This window comes from Pseudophryne corroboree, chromosome 9 (genome assembly GCF_028390025.1).
Source record: "Pseudophryne corroboree isolate aPseCor3 chromosome 9, aPseCor3.hap2, whole genome shotgun sequence".
In the NCBI taxonomy this organism is placed as follows: domain Eukaryota; kingdom Metazoa; phylum Chordata; class Amphibia; order Anura; family Myobatrachidae; genus Pseudophryne; species Pseudophryne corroboree.
In genome coordinates, this window is record NC_086452.1 from 397,122,503 (window position 1) to 397,145,969 (window position 23,467).

Sequence of the window (23,467 nt, forward strand, 5' to 3'; positions counted from 1 at the left end):
GCGCGTTGGGAAACACCCCTTAGGGTGGATAAGGCGCTCACACGCTTATCAAAAAATATCATATAAAAGTATATACACACATACTGGTGTTATACTGCGACCAGCGATCGCCTCAGCCTGGATGTGCAGAGCTGGGATGGCTTGGTCGGATTCCCTGACTAAAAATATTGATACCCTTGACAGGGACAGTATTTTATTGACTATAGAGCATTTAAAGGATGCATTTCTATATATGCGAGATGCACAGAGGGATATTTGCACTCTGGCATCAAGAGTAAGTGCGATGTCCATATCTGCCAGAAGATGTTTATGGACACGACAGTGGTCAGGTGATGCAGATTCCAGACGGCACAAAGGTGTATTGCCGTATAAAGGAAGAGGAGTTATTTGGGGTCGGTCCATCGGACCTGGTGGCCACGGCAACTGCTGGAAAATCCACCGTTTTTACCCTAAGTCACATCTCTGCAGAAAAAGACACCGTCTTTTCAGCCTCAGTCCTTTCGTCCCTATAAGAGTCATATTTGCCCAGGGATAGAGGAAAGGGAAGAAGACTGCAGCAGGCAGCCCATTCCCAGGAACAGAAGCTTTCCACCGCTTCTGCCAAGCTCTCAGCATGACGCTGGGAACGTACAGGACCCCTGGATCCTACAAGTAGTATCCCAGGGGTACAGATTGGAATGTCGAAACGTTTCCCCCTCGCAGGCTCCTGAAGTCTGCTTTACCAAGGTATCCCTCCGACAAGGAGGCAGTATGGGAAAAAATTCACAAGCTGTATTCCCAGCAGGTGATAATCAAATTACCCCTCCTACAACAAGGAAAGGGGTATTATTCCACACTATATTGTGGTACTGAAGCCAGAAGGCTAGGTGAGACCTATTCTAAATCTAAAAAAATTTGAACACTTACAAAGGTTCAAATCAAGATGGAGTCACTCAGAGCAGTGATAACGAACCAGGAAGAAGGGGACTATATAGTGTCCCGGGACATCAGGGATGCTTACCTCCATGTCCCAAATTTGCCCTTCTCACTAAGGGTACCTCAGGTTCGTGGTATAGAACTGTCACTGTCGGTTTCAGACGCTGCCGTTTGGATTGTCCAAGGCACCCCGGGTCTTTACCAAGGTAATGGCCGAAATGATGATTATTCTTCGAAGAAAAGGCGTCTTAATTACCCCTTACTTGGACGATCTCCTGATAAGGGCAAAGTCCAGGGAACAGTTGGAGGTCGGAGTAGCACTATCTCGGATACTGCTACAACAGCACGGATGGATTCTAAATATTCCAAAATCGCAGCTGATCCTGACGACACGTCTGCTGTGCCTAGGGATGATTCTGGACACAGTCCAGAAAAAGGTGTTTCTCCCGGAAGAGAAAGCCAGGGAGTTATCCGAGCTAGTCAAGAACCTCCTAAAACCAGGAAAAGTGTCAGTGCATCATTGCACAAGGGTCCTGGTAAAAATGGTGGCTTCCTACGAAGCAATTCCATTCGGCAGATTTCACGCAAGAACTTTTCAGTGGGATCTGCTGGACAAATGGTCCGGATCGCATCTTCAGATGCATCAGCGGATAACCCTATATCCAAGGACAAGGGTGTCTCTCCTGTGGTGGTTACAGAGTGCTCATCTTCTAGAGGGCCGCAGATTCGGCATTCAGGATTGGATGCTGGTGACCACGGAGGCCAGCCCGAGAGGCTGGGGAGCAGTCACACAAGGAAAAAATTTCCAGGGAGTGTGATCAAGTCTGGAGACTTTTCTCCACATAAATATACTGGAGCTAAGGGTAAATTTATAATGCTCTAAGCTTAGCAAGACCTCTGCTTCAAGGTCAGCCGGTATTGATCCAGTGGGAAAAACATCACGGCAGTCGCCCACGTAAACAGACAGGGCGGCACAAGAAGCAGGAGGGCAATGGCAAAAACTGCAAGGACTTTTCGCTGGGCGGAAAATCATGTGATAGCACTGTCAGCAGTGTTTCATTCCGGGAGTGGAAACTGGGAAGCAGACTTCCTCAGCAGGCACGACCTCCACCCGGGAGAGTGGAAACTTCATCGGGAAGTTTTTCCACATGATTGTGAACCGTTGGGAAATACCAAAGGTGGACATGATGGCGTCCCGTCTGAACAAAAAACGGGACAGGTATTGCGCCAGGTCAAGAGACCCTCAGGCAATAGCTGTGGACGTTCTGGTAACACCGTGGGTGTACCAGTCGGTGTATGTGTTCCCTCCTCTGCTTCTCATACCTAAGGTACTGAGAATTATAAGACGTAGAGGAGTAAGAACTATACTCATGGCTCCGGATTGGCCAAGAAGGACTTGGTACCCGGAACTTCAAGAGATGCTCACAGAGGACTTATGGCCTCTGCCGCTAAGAAGGGACTTGTTTCAGCAAGTACCATGTCTGTTCCAAGACTTACCGCAGCTGCGTTTGACGGCATGGCGGTGGAACGCCGGATCCTAAGGGAAAAGGCATTCCGGAAGAGGTCATTCCTACCCTGGTCAAAGCCAGGAAGGAGGTGACCGCACAACATTATCACCACATGTGGCGAAAATATGTTGCGTGGTGTGAGGCCAGGAAGGCCCCACGAAGAAATTTCAACTCGGTCGATTCCTGCATTTCCTGCAAACAGGAGTGTCTATGGGCCTCAAATTGGGGCCCATTAAGGTTCAAATTTCGGCCCTGTCGATTTTCTTCCAGAAAGAATTGGCTTCAGTTCCTGAAGTCCAGAAGTTTGTCAAGGGAGTATTGCATATACAACCCCCTTTTGTGCCTCCAGTGGCACTGTGGGATCTCAACGTAGTTCTGGGATTCCTCAAATCACATTGGTTTAAAACCAGTCAAATCTGTGGATTTGAAGCATCTCACATGAAAAGTGACCATGCTCTTGGCCCTGGCCTGGGCCAGGCGAGTGTCAAATTGGTGGGTTTTTTCTCAAAAAAGCCCATATCTGTTTGTCCATTCGGACAGGGCAGAGCTGCGGACTCGTCCCCAGTTCTCTCCCTAAGGTGGTGTCAGTGTTTCACCTGAACCAGCTTATTGTGGTGCCTTGCGCCTACTAGGGACTTGGAGGACTCCAAGTTGCTGGATGTTGTCAGGGCCCTGAAAGTATAGGTTCCAGGACGGCTGGAGTCAGGAAAACTGACTTGCTGTTATCCTGTATGCACCCAACAAACTGGGTGCTCTTGCTTCTAAGCAGACTATTGCTAGTTGGATGTGTAATACAATTCAGCTTGCACATTCTGTGGCAGGCCTGCCACAGCCAAAATATGTAAATGCCCATTCCACAAGGAAGGTGGGCTCATCTTGGGCGGCTGCCCGAGGGGTCTCGGCTTTACAACTTTGCCGAGCGGCTATTTAGTCAGGGGCAAACACGTTTGTAAAATCCTACAAATTTGATACCCTGGCTAAGGAGGACCTGGAGTTCTCTCATTCGGTGCTGCAGAGTCATCCGCACTCTCCCGCCCGTTTGGGAGCTTTGGTATAATCCCCATGGTCCTTTCAGGAACCCCAGCATCCACTAGGACGATAGAGAAAATAAGAATTTACTTACCGATAATTCTATTTCTCGGAGTCCGTAGTGGATGCTGGGCGCCCATCCCAAGTGCGGATTATCTGCATTACTTGTACATAGTTACAAAAATCGGGTTATTATTGTTGTGAGCCATCTTTTCAGAGGCTCCGCTGTTATCATACTGTTAACTGGGTTCAGATCACAGGTTGTACAGTGTGATTGGTGTGGCTGGTATGAGTCTTACCCGGGATTCAAAATCCTTCCTTATTGTGTACGCTCGTCCGGGCACAGTATCCTAACTGAGGCTTGGAGGGGGGTCATATGGGGAGGAGCCAGTGCACACCACCTGATCCTAAAGCTTTACTTTTTGTGCCCTGTCTCCTGCGGAGCCGCTATTCCCCATGGTCCTTTCAGGAACCCCAGCATCCACTACGGACTCCGAGAAATAGAATTATCGGTAAGTAAATTCTTATTTTTATGATCACAGGCATACAAGTCGATGACTTCAAACCTAAACTCAACGGCAACGCTGATAAAGGTAAATGTTTCTTACTACAAAATATTACTTATTAGTGAGCAGTTATGTATATTTTCACAAGTGTGTATGTTCTGTATGTAGCGTATATATTAGATAGCTCAAAATGCTTTATTGATTTTTGGTACAACTATACAGGACTCGGAGGCAAGTTATCATACCTGGTTCCCATTATGCATAGGTGCTAACACAGTCGTATGTAGGGTTATGTATAGCTAGATGTGTTTGAACAGTGGGAACACAATAATAGAGACGGATTCTTCTGGTTTGAAAGATACATTAATATGAAGCTGTGTCGTGCAGTCTACCTAGATTAACCCATGACCATACTGGCTATGTTTAGCCCTTTCCTAGTACAAATACATCTGACTTATACCAGTTGATAAAATAATGTTGAAGGAATGGGTGAGCATCCCCTAAATACAAACACTGTATCATCTGCTTATAGCAGTGCATTCTATGGGGGGGTATTCAGTTAGTGCCGTTTTTCCGACCAGTTGAAAAAAACAGCACATTTCGCCAGTTTTTAGGTCGAATTTACATTTGACCTATTCAATGCCCGTGCTGTTTTTTTTTCAACTGGTCGAAAAATACGCACAGGCAAAAACCACGACAAAGAAAAAAAGGCACGAGCAAAAATTTATTAAAAAATGGCCGAAAACGCTCGCTATTGAATACCCTGACGTCGAATTAGTGCCGATTTTCCGACTTTCACAAAATTCGGCACTAATGGATTCGCCCCTATATCCCACAATGTTAAAATGTGCCAGTAGCTCCATCCCTGGCGTGTGCCTCTATTAGGGTAATTATTGGCTAGAGCAGAGGTTTTCTACCATGGTCCTCGAGGCACACTAACAGTCCATATTTTAAGGATAGCTGTACTTGAGTGCAGGTGGCTTAATTAGTTCTCAGTTATTTTGATTTAACCGTCTGTGCTCAGCATGGATGTCGCTAAAAGATGGTCTGTTAATCTTCCCTGAGGACCGAGGTTGGGAAACACTGGGCTAGAGACCTATCTGTTTTATGGACAGCCCACAGTTTGCCATTTAACAGAATGAAAGGTCCAATGAAACTATTAAATGTTTGTTGTTTGTCTGTAAATTGCCTTAAATCAGGGGTGGGGAACCTCCGGCCGTTTGCTCCGGCCCACCCGCTTCTGTCAGTGAGACACGCTGCCGCTCAGTCCGGCGGCAGCGTGTCTCAGCTGTCAGGACAGGGAGAAGAGCGCAGCGATGTTGGATGACGGCGGCGTGTAGGACTTCAAACTAGCCGCTGCTTCGTGAGCCAATCAGAGCTCGCGGACCGGCAGCCAATCAGGAGCCGCGGCTGCCGGCCCGCGAGCTCTGATTGGCTCTCGCATCGGCGGCTGGTTTGAAGTCCTACACGCCGCCGCCGCCACCCGACATAGCCGCGCTCTCCTCCCTGTCAGCAAGCAGCGGTAAGCAGCATGGGGGGGGCGGCATCTGTATACCTGGCACTGTGGGGGGCATCTGTATACCTGGCACTGTGGGGGCATCTGTATAGCTGGCACTGTGGGGGCATCTGTATAGCTGGCACTGTGGGGGCATCTGTATAGCTGGCACTGTGGGGGCATCTGTATAGCTGGCACTGTGGGGGCATCTGTGTACCTGGCACTGTGGGGGCATCTGTATAGCTGGCACTGTGGGGGCATCTGTATAGCTGGCACTGTGGGGGCATCTGTATAGCTGGCACTGTGGGGGCATCTGTATAGCTGGCACTGTGGGGGCATCTGTATACCTGGCACTGTGGGGGCATCTGTATACCTGGCGCTGTGGGGGGCATCTGTATACCTGGCGCTGTGGGGGGGGCATATGTATACCTGGCACTGTGGGGGCATATGTATACCTGGCACTGTGGGGGCATCTGTATACCTGGCACGGTGGGGGGCATTTGTATACCTGGCACGGTGGGGGGCATTTGTATACCTGGCACGGTGGGGGCATCTGTATACCTGGCACGGTGGGGGGCATATGTATACCTGGCACGGTGGGGGGCATATGTATACCTGGCACGGTGGGGGGCATATGTATACCTGGCACGGTGAGGGGCATTTGTATACTTGGCACTGTGAGGGGCATTTGTATACCTGGCACTGTGGGGGCAATTGTGGATCTGGCACTGCACTATTGGGGGCATATGTGTATCACGTCCCATTTTAACTGGCCATGCCCATTTTTTTTGGCGCGCGCACATTACCTCTAAGGGGCAGACCTACTGGGGGGCAGGGTAATTTTTTTAAATTGAGAATTTTTGTATGGCCCCCGAAGGATTTTTATAAATATCCAAATGGCCCTCGCTAGAAAAAAAGGTTCCCCACCCCTGCCTTAAATGAATTGCGATGGGCATGCCAGACATAATTCCTGCTTGATCCCTATGATCTAGGACAGCAGTTTATGCTTCCAAGATTTTCCCCAGAATTTAGTGTCTGCGTAAATGGTATTGGCCAATATGTACTGCAAAGGGTGGTTCTTTCACAGTGTTTACCATTAGGGTAATGAGTGTCCATCTCGTCAGAGGGTGGAAGTTCCCCGTTTTTTAAATATGTCAAAATAGAAACCTAATACTTTGGATGCTATTTCCATGGCCTAATACCACTCAGCAGGTGTGAGGAGTATCCTCTTTCATAAAATGTCCTGACACATTTATTAAGGTTACCACTTGCCTATTGCTATCTGTATCTCCGTGATTTCTGCTTTTACACCCAGCTCTCCATAGAGACACACCAGCAGTTTGCCCACTGTCCCCCCAGTCTCATACCAGCTGTGCTTGATCCGTTATATCACTCTGTGATATTAGTCTGTGTGCATTATCCTCCAGTAGGTGGTTGTGTGTGTCTGATTTTGGGTTTGGGCAGTCTGTTCACTTTCTCTTCTTTTATTATTGATCTCTGGATTCTGTTCCTCTCTTTTATTTTTATTAGAAAATATTACTTGTCCAATCACATTGCCCCTAGAAGAATCCGTACTCATTATCTGCAGAGAGGATTCCTTTCAGCCTTGAACTTACATGGGATGTGTAGTAACTTCAGACACTGAAGGCTTTACCTTCAAACTCTGCTCCGTGGATGAGATATTTGTTGATCTGTTTATATTTACGGGTAAATTTACGAAGATGAGAGTTCTGTTTAAGATGGGATGTTGTAGCAACCAATCAGATTCTACTTATCATTTAGCACCTTCTAGAAGATAATACCTGGAATACGATTGGTTGCTATGGACATTCCCATCTTAAATAGAACTCCCATCTTAGTACATTTACCCCTTAGAGAGGAATAGTCTGAAATACTGCCAGGTATTTTATTTGCTTTCTTATTGACCCCGTACCCACTTCACAGAGGAAATCCGTGTTTGTGAGGAACATGAGGGAAAAAGGGAGGAGGACCTATCTTATGTTTTGGTGAATGTCTCAGATCTCTGTGAGATTTAAAGTTATCTAGGACCCAGATCCGTCCGATTTCACCCTTCCATTATTTCTCTCCAGCCTGGCATTTAGTGCAGTATTAGAGATCATCCATAACTGAATTATGTTATGGATGCTTTATGGTAAAATGCCCTGCAATCTCATTTCCCAGTTCAGAGTCAGATAGCGCAGGGGAGTACATCAACCAACGGGAAGTATTTCTGTGGCTGTCAGTTATGACAGTATGTAGTTATGTGACCGATGGTCAGGAGACCATCGGTCACAATACCAACGCCTACATCCCTTCCCCACAAAATCACAACAGTCGGCATGCCGACTAACAGGAACTATTCCCACTTGTGGGTGTCCACCGAATTCCCCTTCTCTTGGAACTCTAATTGCATCACTTATCTAGGAGTTAAATTAACAAATAATCTTTCTCACTTGTTCATCTTGAATTTTGCGCCAATGCTACCCCTAATTCGTAACTATTTTAGTAGATGGCACTCTAAACGCTTGTCTTGGCTTGGGAGAATTAATGTTGTTAGAATGAATACCCTCCCAAAGCTACTGTAGCTCTTCCAAACTCTACAGATTTTTATCCCGAATTCTTGGTTCCAGTCTTTTCAACACCTGATTCAACAGTTTGTCTGGTTTCGTGAAAGACCCAGAATCGGTTACGCTACTCTTTCTAGATCTACTAGTTCGGGTGGTGTTCGACTACATAACATCAAAAATGATTATCATGCTGTATTATTGAATAGAGTGCTTGATTGGACCAAGAATGGGGATATCAAACAATGGGTGAAACTTGAAGGGTTTTGTATGTCACAACATCCTGAGATTTTTCCTTGGTTACCCCGAATTGCAAAGCTCTCCCCTCCTCACCCGACGATCACTCCAACGATAGCTGTCTGGAAAAATTTACGACGTCTGCCCTCCATTTCTTCCCCCTTCTTGCCCATTGACCTCTTTTTTAGCTAATAATGAGTTTCCATCAGGTTTTAATCCTAGTCAATTTTCTCATTGGACTGAGGCGGGGCTCTTCAGGGTCGGCTAGTTGATTGCAGCGTCTCAAGTGAAACAGTTCTCCGAGATTAGGCAGAATTGGGACATCCCACAGACTGACTTTTGGAAGTTTCTGCAAGTTAGACATTTTATATTAACTAATTCTGCACGATCGGCATTTTCCCGCGAACTAACTCCGTTTGAAAAGCTGTGGGCATCCCCCCCCAATCCCTAGACCACTCTTTCTATTCTATATAAAATGTTACAAAATTCCCAATCTGATACCAAACCGTCTTTTGCCTTCGCCCTTCCCCCACCGGCATTCTAATCCCCGGGATCCAGCGCCGGGATGGTGACCGGCGGGATCCTAAGCGCCGGCCACCCATACACAACCCCTCCCCTGGCATAAGTGTGATAGGCAACACTTGTATATCTGTGTGTGACTGAGTCTGTAACGTAGCACAACAGAATTTTGTGTAACCAAGCCACAGCCACTGCATCGTAGCACTACGTAGACACACTGATATACAAGTGTCTTGTATCACATCAGTGCAGTCTCGTGAAGAGGTTTTGGTGCATCACATTTTGATTAATACACACATTCGCACAAAAAAAGACACTTTGCACAGGCAGAGACACATGGGACCAGGGGCGCCAAAAAGGGATGTTTGGAGCGACTGCAGCAGTAATGTGTGAGGACACATCTGTAGATGCGTAATGCGAAAACATGCAAGATGCACTCCGCTGACAGGCGTACGCTCATCTCCGCATCAGCCCATATATTTGGTGGCTGCATAATAGACAGTGTACAAAATGTTTACGTGTGTGGGCACAGCTCAAGCCAAGTATGCAGTTCCCTCGGGGAGTGTAGAAAACGGCTTTATCCCTGCCCGTTACTCTGAGTCATGGGCATAAGGCATTATGTATATCTCTGACCAGTTAGCAGTGGGGCATGCCGTGATCCCTGATTACATATATGTAAGACTAGTCTTCCAGTTACCTGCTTATTCCATAGCCTGTTCTCATACAGCTCAGTAATGTAATATGCATATTTCCCATTACCTGTATGTTATAGTTTTTCTGGCAGTCTTTATGCTTGTGGGGACGTTTTATTGGATTAGAAATGTACAGAAGTGTATTACTGATACCGGCAGTGAGGATGCCGACGGTCAGAATACCGACACTAGCAGCCTGACTGCCAAAATTCCGACAGGTGGACACAACTAAACGAACTCTCTAACCCTACTCCTAACTCTCCCTTCCCACAACCTAACCCCCCCTTCTTGCAGCCTAACCCTAACACTTCCCTGCGTACTTACGTTTGGGATTCGGGCTGTCAGGATTCCAGCATCAACATTCAGACAGCTGTCAGAATTACGGCGCAGGTCTTCTGATCACCGGGAAGCCAAGTACATCCCTTACTTACTTTATTTATTTGTTTATTAACAGTTTCTTACATAGCGCAGCATATTCCATTGCGCTTTACAATTGGACACAACAGTGGTAAAACAAAACTGGGTAATAAACATAGGGGGATATCCTATTAGGCCCGGTAAAACATTGAGTGCAAAAAACATATGTTTTTTGCGATTTCTCCCGATGTTTCACCAATATTTTTTTACAGGCCATCCAGATTGATCGCCTGTAAAAAAAAAAAAAAAAGACTGCCCCGTCTCCCAAAAACACACAGATTCAGTGCAACCTGTGTATTTTCGGTAGAAACGGCCCCGTTTTCGCACAGAAACGGGACTGTTTCTGCGGATTTGGTTTCGCCTGCCTCAACAAAATCCCAGATGAGCGGGACAACCTGTAGCGTCCCATGCCCACTTCAGCAGCAGGCTGGGACTGCAGGCATCCGGAAGCTGTCCTCGGCACGGTGACCTCCGGCGGAGAAGCTGGGACATCGCCGTGACCGCGTCTCCCCTCTCCTCCACCCCCAGCAGCGGTCAAATGACAGGGGAGCGGCCATGTGACTGGGGGAGCCGGAGGAGCAGCGCTGCACCGAGCACTGTCAGGAGCCGGCACCCGGTGCAACTTCAGGTAACCCCCGATAAGCCACCGCTCGTGCTGGCTTATCGGCGGTAATAGGATATCTCCCGGCGGGACAATTAGCCCCGGTAAATTACCGTGGCTAATTGGATATCCCCCATAGAGGTAGGAAGGCCCTGCTGTCAAGCTTACAATCTATTGGGAAATAGGCATTGATACACAAGGATAGGTGCTATCTATTGCATAGTTGTCCACCAGATTGCAAAGGCTCTTGGTGGGATGTATGATAAGGTCACACAGTGATGTTGGGCCTGGGGTCAGGAGGATGGGAAAGTGAAGAAAGGAAAATACGTGAGGATATATATGGACTGTACAGAGGGGATGTAACTGGATAGGAAAGCTTATGACGGTTGAGTGAGCGGTTCTGGAATGTAATAAGCTAGCCTGAAGAGTTACGTTTTCAAGGAACGCTTGAAGGTTTGGAGACTAGAGGAGAGTCTTATTGTGCATGGTAGGCGTTCCACAAAGTCAATCGGTCAGCAATCGTGAGTGGGAGCGAATAATGAGTGTGGATGAGAGACGTCGATCTTGTGAAGAGCGGAGAGGTCGTGTTGGGAGATATTTTGAGATAAGTGAAGAGATGTACATTGGTGTAGATAGATTAATGGCCTTGTGTATGTGTAAAATGATTTTATATTGAATGCGGTAGAATACAGGTAACCAATGGAGGGACTGACAGAGTAGATCTGCAACCAACTTGCCATATTCCTTTTATTTGTTCCCCTATACAAGCCAGCATTTTGCTGAATAAAATGTTTACAGGGCTTGATAAATAGTATGATATCTAATACTGGTACCCTGTCACACAAGCAACTAATTGGCACTATGGAGAGGGCAGAGATCAGAAGATTCGGATTTGTTTGCTGGGCACCAGAGACTGCAGTGCTGGTGCCACACTCTGGGATGTGGGTGGGTCCAGGGCTCAGACACTTTGCTGGAGGCAGATGGTTTAAAGCAGTGTTTTGGCAGAGAACCCCGTGACCATAATCTGCGCACATGGTGTTAACCTGAGCGAAACCTAATCATGTTTAAGGTCTGGTTACATCAGTTCCCCTTCTACCTTCTCCAGCTTTATCAGCAGACTTGTGTTGACTTTTATTGCCCATCTCTACCTGGTCTGTGTATAATTCACATTATATGATGCATAGTGTAATCTTCTACTTTCATTTATGCAGTTATCCAGAAATTAACTGTACAACAGTGCTGTATGATGATGGCTTGCTGTATTACTATGATCATTGTAGCAGCAATGATTATAAAGTAGTCTCATCTCCCTGATTTCTGCACTTTATATATTGTTTTCTTAACGCAGGAATAAAAATGTCCAGTTCAGTAGAATGTTGGGTAACAAAATGAGGTTTTTATTACTAAACTTTTGTGACATGTTACAATGATCAATGTCTGCAAAGATTCATTGCGTTCTCACATGTCACACAGCCATCTTCTCTCCCCATGCCTGCACATATATAGCAGGGGGTGGGCAGATTTTTGATTTGGTGATCTACTCCAAAAGCTGAAAATCCATCGTGATATACTAAGTAGGCACATTTTGCTGGAAAAGTGGGTGTGGTGTGCCAGAAATGGGGATTGTGAGTTGTCCTGTCGAAAACAGACATTGTCCTCAACAGGGAGAAAAAAAAAAAACATATACCTTGGTCCCCCACAGGAAAAAGGGAAAAAAAACATTGTCCCCACAGAAGACTGCTCTGATCTAGATGTGGCTTCCGCCAGCTCTGCCTTCTGCGCAACAGCCAATAAGAATCATCTTGATTATTATTGGCTGCTGCTGAGACACCTGGCCACAGACCTACCCAGCAGCCACAGCCGTCAGTGACTTCAGCGCATAAGCTAATAAAAATACCTTAGATTCTTATGGGAAGCTGCTGGGACGCCTGACCACAGACATAAACATGTCAGCTACATGGACAGTCACCGTGATCAACTGGTCAAGTGTTCGCAGTCGATAGCTATCAACGCTTAGGCCGCCACTGACATATAGTGTATCTTGAGTTAACAGCGCTCAGTTTTATTCCATACCGCTATAGCATTAATCATATATTTATGTTACATTTACCCCTTCTGGAACAGTCTGCTACACCTGTGAATACATTTGTGTCCTGCACATCTGTAGCATATTGATTTAATTTGGATAACCTAGTATATTGCTTTTAGTAATTTGTCTCCATTGTGTCATCTCTGTATAACCCAATATTATAAATCTAAGAAGTTCCTTTTCCCAACAAATGGAAAAAAGAAAGTTGAGGCGCTGATATGAAAATATTATAACAAACAAACCATACGACAGTGTATAAGTAATGATTTATTTAAGCTATAAAACTATTAATATGTATAGAGTACCGGCCGGTAAATATAAACAAATTAATACAATTCTTAAAATAAAACAATTTAAAACAAGTGCATTCCTGTATCTGAAAGGCTACACTCCAAGATATCCTTTGTAGAAAACATGTATCAAAATGCTCACAAAAAGTATATATATATATATGTATAATGTCCAACTTCGTAATTAAAGATACACTTCCCGTCCGCTGGTGGCAGTTCCTTTATATGCGGACATATCTGGAAGTCCGTGAAGTATTTTATAGTACAAGGTTGGTTTATATGATACTCAGGGTGGAATATTGATTTGCTCAGAGTCTTGTATTGTGGAGCAATCTCTTAATGATTGTAACCCAGAGTGTGCACGCTATAAGCAGTCTTTGTATCACTATACAGCAAGAGGGGCACTCTTATCCTTCGTGCAGATATTAATTAACTGAGTGATGGGAAAACTAGACGGCAAGGATTTTTATTCTTAACACGAGGTGTTTTATCATGTGCTCACCTCGTCCTCCACACTGGTCAGACTGCCGCTTCCAAATTAGGCTGCCAGCGTTATTGCAACCGCTCGTCTTTCCCACCTCTGTTATACGGGTTTCTCCCTCTGCGACGTGACGTTAGACCCTGTGCTGCACCCAGGCTGGCCGGCAGATGTTACTTCTCGTGCCGCCCGCCTCCACACCAGGTCATCAATGCTGCTGGGACACTTGTCTCTCCTGCAGCCGTCTCCTCGTCAATATCTGCTTGCCTGCACTGTCAGGCTCCACGCTGCCGCTTGGCAGCCGTTGTTCCGTCTCACTCCTCCTCAGGTATCCACAATTGCAGAGCAAAATGACCAGTAAATGGCAGAATGTTTACGCGTTTCTCTGCCTTTAATACACTCGGCAGCTTCTTCAGAACACTTCTGTTCTGAAGAAGCTGCCGAGTGTATTAAAGGCAGAGAAACGCGTAAACATTCTGATGAGTGTACCCCAAGCCGGTATTGCCATTTACTGGTCATTTTGCTCTGCAATTGTGGATACCTGAGGAGGAGTGAGACGGAACAACGGCTGCCAAGCGGCAGCGTGGAGCCTGACAGTGCAGGCAAGCAGATATTGACGAGGAGACGGCTGCAGGAGAGACAAGTGTCCCAGCAGCATTGATGACCTGGTGTGGAGGCGGGCGGCACGAGAAGTAACATCTGCCGGCCAGCCTGGGTGCAGCACAGGGTCTAACGTCACGTCGCAGAGGGAGAAACCCGTATAACAGAGGTGGGAAAGACGAGCGGTTGCAATAACGCTGGCAGCCTAATTTGGAAGCGGCAGTCTGACCAGTGTGGAGGACGAGGTGAGCACATGATAAAACACCTCGTGTTAAGAATAAAAATCCTTGCCGTCTAGTTTTCCCATCACTCAGTTAATATCTGCACGAAGGATAAGAGTGCCCCTCTTGCTGTATAGTGATACAAAGACTGCTTATAGCGTGCACACTCTGGGTTACAATCATTAAGAGATTGCTCCACAATACAAGACTCTGAGCAAATCAATATTCCACCCTGAGTATCATATAAACCAACCTTGTACTATAAAATACTTCACGGACTTCCAGATATGTCCGCATATAAAGGAACTGCCACCAGCGGACGGGAAGTGTATTTTTAATTACGAAGTTGGACATTATACATATATATATATACTGTTTGTGAGCATTTTGATACATGTTTTCTACAAAGGATATCTTGGAGTGTAGCCTTTCAGATACAGGAATGCACTTGTTTTAAATTGTTTTATTTTAAGAATTTTATTAATTTGTTTATATTTACCGGCCTGTACTCTATACATATTAATAGTTTTATAGCTTAAATAAATCGTTACTTATACACTGTCGTATGGTTTGTTTGTTATAATATTTTCATATCAGCGCCTCAATTTTCTTTTTTCCATTTGTTGGGAAAAGGAACTTCTTAGATTTCTTTTTCTTTTTAGTGGGACGAGCACACCCACTTTTAGAGGCTGCAGATATCAAAATATTATCAGCTTGCGCTGGGTTATCTTTCTTTCAATATTATAAATACCACTGAGGAAGATGGAAAACCTAGACTATATAATGTTTGTAGGTATATGCATTTAGCTATAGAGATATTTGAATATGTAAGCCAGTGGTTTGTCTAATGACAGTAATGTATTATGGCCCTCATTCCGAGTTGTTCGCTCGCAAGCTGCTTTTAGCAGCATTGCACACGCTAAGCCGCCGCCTACTGGGAGTGAATCTTAGCTTATCAAAATTGCGAACGAAAGATTAGCAGAATTGCGAATAGACACTTCTTAGCAGTTTCTGAGTAGCTCCAGACTTACTCGGCATCTGCGATCAGTTCAGTGCTTGTCGTTCCTGGTTTGACGTCATAAACACACCCAGCGTTCGCCCAGACACTCCTCCGTTTCTCCAGCCACTCCCGCGTTTTTCCCAGAAACTGTAGCGTTTTTTCGCACACACCCATAAAACGGCCAGTTTCCGCCCAGAAACACCCACTTCCTGTTAATCACATTACGATCACCAGAACGAAGAAAAAAACCTTGTAATGCCGTGAGTAAAATACCTAACTGCATAGCAAATTTACTTGGCGCAGTCGCACTGCGGACATTGCGCATGCGCATTAGCGACTAATCGCTCCGTTGCGAGAAAAAAATAACGAGCGAACAACTCAGAATGACCCCCGATATGTTGTAAGTGTGACAGCAATGTAGAACCGCATTTAATTGGTTAATGGTGATAACCCCTGAAGACCAGCAGTGAGGGGCACAGGAAAAGGATTGTCTAGGGTTCTAGCTAGCCCTATAACATGAGTGGGAATGGAGATGGCTCACAGCGACAGGATGGAAAAGGAGGCTGTAAACTGACGGTTGGAGCCGTTTGTGAGGAGACATGACCCTGAGAGGAGAGGTGGTGGCTGGACAGCAGTGACTGGTGGTTTCGGAGAGGATGTCAGGAGTGTAACAGAAGCAGACTGAGCACCAGTCTGGAGGAGTAACGATAAGATCAGGGGTAGTACCTGCACAGCAGGTGAGCGAATAAAACATTTAAGGCCCAGATTTATCAAGCCTTTGAGAGGGATACATTGCACAGTGATAAAGTACCAACCAACCAGCTCCTAACTGCCATATTACAGGCTGTGCCTGAAACCTGATAGTCAGGAGCTGATTTGGTGGTACTTTCACTGTGCAATTTATCACTCTCCAAGCCTTGCTAAATCTGGGCCTCAGGGTTACCCCCACTCATCTGACACGGTCAGGGGTGGTCAGTCAGGGAGCTCAGCACAGACATAAAGTAGTGGAGTGTCTCATAATCCCCTGGATAGTGTCTATAGAAGCAGAACTGTTAGCTCTCACCTGTTAAGACTTAAGCGTAAGCCTTTACAACAATATACAGCTCAAGAGACCTAGTGAATGCAGAAGTGACCAGCATAATCAGCTATACCCTCCGCTTACTATAATATAATGGAGGATATTTTCAGTCTTCTTCATCTATGCAAGCACTTTAACACCTAGGATAATTCAGCACCAGCATAGGTGCAGTGCTTCTGAGGAAAGGTATCATCACCCTAGCTGTGACTGCGGTTATATAATGTCGAGGTGTACCGTGATAATGTCATGTAATGGAAACAGGTTTGGGGTTGGTGCACTGTCTGTGGTGGACGTGCTTGGCCGGCCGGATCGCTGCTCATCGTGAACGTCTGTCTTCTCATTATCAAAGACAGTTCACCAACCCAAATCTGTTTCCGTGACCTGACGTTATCACCGTACACCCCGGCAAGTTGGCTGCTGATGTGCCCCTTAGATGCAGGAATCTGATCACACTACGCACCTCAATGTGTGACCATGTTTCCGTCAGCCCCACCATCTTACACTTGATGTTGGAACAGTATGACTGATATGAGGCAGTCTAATGGCCATCAGGAGAAGCACTGGTCTACCTGCTCTGGTCTGGCGGGAGATTAGAAAGAAATAGAGAACACTACAAACGTGAGAGGTTTTGTTACCTTACTTATTGAACCACCCTCGTATTATCGGTATCCAGATGATTGATTGACAATTTATTGGTCGACCAGGTTCAAAAGGTCGACATGTCAGTGGTCAACACGTGTTGTTGTTTTTTCCGTTTTTCACATGTTTTTCCAACATTTGCTTGATTTACTATCCACATGGACCTCTTTTGGGAATAGTAACCTATGGTGAGCAGGGTGAGCCGCCTTACCCGAAGTGTGGGGAGCACACACATTTGTACCGATGGTGGTCACATAACATGGAATATACAAGATTTGGCATATAAAAAAACCCCACTTATGTCGACCATTTTTGTGGCGAATTGTCATGTTGACCGTATCTCCCTGTCGACCTTTTGTACATGTCTTCCATCTGTCATCCAGGTTGATGAATGAACGCATGTTGAATCCTGAATAATAAAACCATACTTATTTGCTTGAGTGAATACCATACTTGTCAGCATACTGCTATTTCATTTTGGTAAAGGCCAATATAGACCCTACGCTAATCACCTGAAATTTAACCTGTATTAGGGTTGAAGAGTTTCCCAGGTTACTGCAGGTGGTGTATAATCGAGGCTTAGGTCCAACTCATGTGTTGATGAAATTAGTGCTGGGGTGTCTACCCGAGAAGGGAAAATAAATCCTCCTCAATGTGAAGAATACATAAATCCAGGGGTGCACTTGCCAGTCTTTTCGTCATATCTTATTTAATTTCACATCACCAATCTTAGAAAAAAAAGTGCAGCATTACCTACTCCTCTTATTGAACATCATTGTAGGGTGCTGCAAAACTTTGCAGGAAAAAAAAACAGTTTACTTAAAATAGGACCTACACATTAGATGGGTAGGAGCAGACAGGTGGAGAGCTTGTGCCATCTTCAGTTGTGTCCTTATACCCCTACTTTTTGTGTTATATGGTGTGAGACACCTGGCGCACATTTGATGATCCCCCACAGTTAGCATTATCGATACTTTGATACATGACACTTGTATCTTATGTGCTTGTACTGGAACAAAATCTGCAGCTGCTGCATTGTAGCACTTTGTATACAGAGTAAAGGCCCCCATCCACTAGTGCGATATGGGCTTTTTTATGCGAGAGAGACTGATTGCGTGAAAAGTGTCACATCACGCTTGTCCTTTTCTTTTGATGCGAGGCACATTCCCGTGCGCCTCGCATTGCAGTCGCAGATCACACGGGCTGACCATAATATTTATCTCAATCGCACAGAAATAGGTTTAATGACGGTAGATCTCATGAGATAAATCACATGTAAAAAATAAACCAAGTAGCAAATCGCAATCGCAGGGCTCCCGGGAAGCTGCCGGCCAGATTGCAGGAAAAAAGGATCCAACTCATTGCTGAGAATAAAACTCCCTAGTGGATGAGGGCCTTTAGACTCAGTCTTGCACACACAGGTGGATCCAGAGGGGGGGCAGCTCCAGCCTCCCCCTGCACACACCGCAAGCTACCTCCCCCACTGCCAGCAGGTCAGAGTCCAGCCCAAATGCCAGCATCGAGTAAGACTGTTACTTATGACGGCGCAGAAGGCTTCATTAGCCCTCACTGCACCGCACAGTATCGCAGCGCTTCCTTCTCCACTTCCTTTACCACCATGCTAGGTGCAGTCAAACTCAGCCTCAGCTTTGAGAAGGCGGTCCGTGTGATTGTGACAGGGCTGTCCTGCACATGTCTTATGCTGCTTGTTGGAGATCCAGCTGGCTGCTTCTGCTAATTGAAGATGGGCAGTTCGTGTCGTGCAGTCTGAGTCCCAGTGCAGTGCCCAAAACAAGGTATGCTGCACCTACCACCACCAACTAAAAACTATAATAATTATATTGTGCTGGGGTGCCTTCCAGGCTCCCATAACTAATGGAACAGGTGACCAACATTTCAAGGCCCAATCAGCCTTTTCATCAGGGTGAAACATTGGCAATAAACCAGGATGCTCTCCTACAGCCAATCATTACCTGATGATGTATTCTGTGAGGCCACACCCCCTGTGATACCACACCCCTTATCTGGGAGCACACATGTCTTAGGTGCATGTAAATCTAACTATTACCGTTCCCTATCATGGTGCCCCCCTTTCATTTTCGTCTGGATCCGCCCCTGCTCGCACACATATATGAATGTTACATATGAAATTAATCCGCACAGTCTCCTTGCGCGTCCTAGCTGCATTGTGTTTCAACTAAGACTCCCAGCGTTAGCAGTGTCTCATGTGACCCGGCGCACCAAGGGGGTCTGTTTGGTGCGACTGCAGCAATGATGTATGAGGACACATCTGTACCTTCCCTTCGGAGAAGTGTTGCTCATATATGTCTCTTTCAATTTGCATAGTGTCTGGTAATGCAGTGTAATGTGTCTGCACTGGCCATGTATACAAGTACAGAGTTTAATGTGGAAACAGAAACTGCAGCTGCTGCCATTATTCTAGTGACTGTACTTTCTGCTAGAACATGTTGGTCAAATTTGTTGCCGCTTGGTAACTTGTGTACTTGCGTGACAGTATGGATGATCTCTGTATGTTCAGAATTGCGAGATTCAACCATGATCTTTGGTCGTGCGTATGCTAAAAGCTTCTTCTGGGTAGATATCTTTGCGCATAGACTGAAATGAGTAAAGGTGGGTACACGCTGGCCGTTATATTGGCCGTTCTCTTGAACGGCCGATATATCGCGGGTCCGTCGGGCAGTGTGTACGGCCGATACATCTCTGAACTCCGTTGTTCACAGACGTATCGCGTCGGCCCCGCAGCACAGACGACGGGCAATATACCTACCGATATATTGGTGCATCGCTGTGTGTGTACGGCCCGTACACATGCTGCGGCAGCCGGCGATTGACAGCTGACACGCCCGCCCAGTTCATAACGTCAGTCCCCGACGGATTGGGCAGTCTGTATGCTCAACACACTGCCCGATTCGTCCATAGATATATCTGCCGATCAATTGATCGGCAGATATATCTATCAGTGTGTACCCACCTTAATATGTGTGTACTGACGACTCGTAAGTGTGCTTATTGTACTATACATTCTCTTGTCCCTTGTAATGTTTAGCAAATGGAAGTTTGTTTGTTTTTTCATAGAAATAACTGTCACAATATTGTTGGTATACGGCTGAACCTAGTTTCTAATGATGGTGACAGTAGGTATTTCAAAACGCACCATTATTTGCTTTCTCTTTGACATAATCACTTTATAGTCAGTAAGTCTAATTAAGGAATGGCCATAGCACTGCAGTTGGGGAGAGTGACTTGTTGGTGAGGGATGTAGGACCACATGGGGTGCATGGCAGAGCAGACAGTGGTGGTGGGATGCGGTTTTGTTACCGGCGGTCAGCATTCAGACGCCTGTGGTGGCATAAATAGCTCCCTACATTTGCTCATACCCTGCACAGAGGGATAACGTAATACTGTGATCCCCATTTAACAAGTGAAAAGCGATTTATCACTCTTTATAATGGTTAAAGGTGCTTATGCGTCTATTAAGGCAGATACCGCAGTTTGTATGAGCAGGAGAAAGCAGCCGAGTGCTGCTCACTAGACTAGGACAAACTGTATTAGCTTTGTATCTAACAGCAAGTGTTGTCTGAGTCTTAAGGTGGGTACACACTAATATATATATCTGCAGATCAATTGATCTAGAGATATATCTATGGACGGATCAGGCAGTGTGTTGTGCATACACACTGCCCGATCCGTCGGGGACTGACGTCATGAAATGGGCGGGCGTGTACACACGCCCGCCCAGTACAGCTGTCAGTCACGGCCGGCCCCCGCAGCATGTGAACGGGTGGGCGGCCGACCGCCCCGTACACACACGGCGATGCGCCAATATATCAGTAGATATATTGGCCGTCGACTGTGCTGCGGGGCCAACGCGATAAGTCTGTGAACGACGGAGTTCACAGACGTATCGGCCGTACACACTGGCCGATGGTCCCGTGATATATCGGCCGTTCAAGAGAATGGCCGATATATCGGCCAGTGTGTACGGGCCTTTACTGCTTGCTGTGAAGATTTAAACTCACCAGGTAATCTCGGCGGCCAGCTGCGCCGGTGAGTGGGAATGTCCCGGCTTATAGCGGGCAACTGCGACATTACCCACAATGTGCATGCTGCCAGTGGGAAGTGTAATGTGGCACCTGTGTCGTGGCCCCCCCTTCCCCTTTAATATATGGGTCCCTGTGTTTGGTTTATAGATCCCCCTGTGCTAGGCTCTGTTAAGCACAGAAAATGTTTTCAGTAAGTGTCCTTTTAATGATGTCAGCACCTGTAGATGTACATCCGGTGTGATCTCAGCTGTTCTGCAAAGATTTCTGCGTGTATTGCTTTTGTATGTAAATCACACACTAGTATGGAGAAATACAATTTGTGATCACACAAAAGAAAATTAACTCTATTTTATGTTGCCTATCCATTCTTTTTTTCCCACTTTCCGATAATTGGTGATCCTTGATCCCTCGGCTGAGGATGGGCGATGTCTGTACAGCACTTATTTCCGTAAAGTGACTTGTGAAATTCCGATCATTCCATCTGTGCGTCTGCCAGTGACAGCTCATATCTATTTCTGTCCCTGCTAAGTCCCCCGGTGTCCACTTTCATGTACTATGAATCATCATGATCTCTCCTGTGTCCCAGTCAGCCATTGTGAACGGTCACTTCATGTCACTATGACTGAGATGGCGAGCAGCATATGTGATTTCAGATAGGTTGCACTCTTTGGACAGGTTTGTATAGGGAAAGTGAGAGAAGGAATACTTGTAAGTCACCTCTGAGGGAATCCCTACAGAGAGCAGGTGATCATCCTGCCAGCTTGGCTGCCACATGTCTCTCCAGCAATCAGGAAGCATCAGTTACTTACTGTAGTTATTGCTCAGCAGTTGTGTGGGCCCATGCAGTCTCTCCCCATAGTACTCAGTGTTAGTACTAGGGAGGCCAATCTCGGGATCGGCGGGATCCCGGGATTTGGGCCCAAAAATGCCGGGATTTGAATCCCGGGATTGGAGCATCCAATCCCGGGTTTCACTGGATTATACTGCGCATGCGCGGCGGCGGGAGGGTGGGTGTGTAAGTAATAGTACTTACTCATTTAGGCAAGCAGCAGCCATGAACAAGTTGAACGCGCGCGGCACTTCAAATGTAGCGTCGGCCGCCAGCCAATCAGAGCTGGCGGACCAGCAGCTAATCAGGGAAGCTGCAGCGGCAGCCAATCAGGAGCGACTGCTGCGGCCGCTTCCCTGATTGGCTGCCGGTCCGCCAGCTCTGGTTGGCTGGCGGCCGGCGCTTCATTTGAACTGCCGCCGCGTTTAGTGTGTTAATGGTTGCCGCCCGTCTAATAGTAAGTACTATTACTTACACACATGATCCTCTCTCCCTCCGTGCAGCCTTCCTCCCTCCCTGCCGTGACCTACACCCTCTGTCCTGAGTCCCGCACCGCTACCTACACCCTCCCTACCTCCCGCACCACTACCTACACCCTCCCTACCTCCCGCACCGCTACCTACACCCTCCCTACCTCCCGCACCACTACCTACACACTCCCTACCTCCCGCACCGCTACCTACACCCTCCCTCCAGCGCTGCTCCCTACAACTTTCTCTAATCCCTACTGCAATCCCGGGATCCCGGGAATCCCGGGATTGACCGTTTTTCAATCCCGAATCCCGGGATTGAAAAAACGGCCCGGGATTGGCCTCCCTAGTTAGTACCTGTACATTTCCCAATCAGCAGTGTAATGTGTTGTAAAGCTGCTGCACAAGGGGCTATAGCAGGTTTCTGAATGTGCTGATATATTTCTATACTGCAACTTAAGACCATGACTGCAGGTACGTCACTACACAGCCTCACAGGGCAATTTAACGTATAGGCACACTGGGCAGCTGCCCAGGGCCCCACAATTCTAGTGGCCTCCGAGCAGGGGTGGGTGGTGCAGCCAGGCAGCATTATCTACTGCCTCACAGCCAGACAATGAATGGCTGTCAGCATGCTGATTGGTGGATTGCTGCAGCTATCCACAAATCAAAGTTCAAGGTATGGAAGCATAGGGAGAGACTGTGCAGGACTGCAGGAGGGGCATGTTATGCTTTTGTTTCATTGGTTCCCATGAATGGGTGGGTAGGGGCCCCAGTGCATTGCTTTGCTCAGGGCCTACAATGCTGGTAAAAAGGCCCTGTGGCGGGGGATAGTAAAGTGTTTCGCTTTGAAAGAAGAAATACAGATTTGATGTGGAGTGAAACAGGGACACAGTCGGAGTAAAAATATTGTGTTATTTTTACATTTATTTATTGGATGGTCTGTATGAAGCTACAGTAAGTATCTGGGTAGACCTATTCTCCCTATGCACAGCAGACCTCCAAACTATACGGATGCTTTAGTCGTCCCCTTTATCCAAATTGACTTTTAAAACAGAGACTGACTAGCCATCACCTCCTTAGTGAATTCAGTGTCCGATATCTGTAGATCTAAGTATTTGAACTTTTAGAGATGTTTTTAAATGTTAGATCATATTTCTTATAGGATCAACTTATAGGTTTGGTAGGCATTTATCCTTTGTAATGTCAAATGTACCCTTGATTGA

The 23,467-nt window shown here is 46.4% G+C and overlaps 1 protein-coding gene across 5 annotated transcripts in view; it reads left to right on the plus strand.

Moving 5' to 3' along the window:
- The window catches only part of SLMAP (sarcolemma associated protein), a 266,543-nt gene that overhangs the window by 175,153 nt on the left and 67,923 nt on the right, over window positions 1–23,467 (plus strand). For all 5 annotated transcript variants that reach the window (XM_063940865.1, XM_063940862.1, XM_063940866.1 and 2 more), the window contains one exon: window positions 3,995–4,045. In XM_063940865.1, the coding sequence (XP_063796935.1) occupies window positions 3,995–4,045 (51 nt within the window). The remainder of the gene's footprint in view (window positions 1–3,994; window positions 4,046–23,467) is intronic.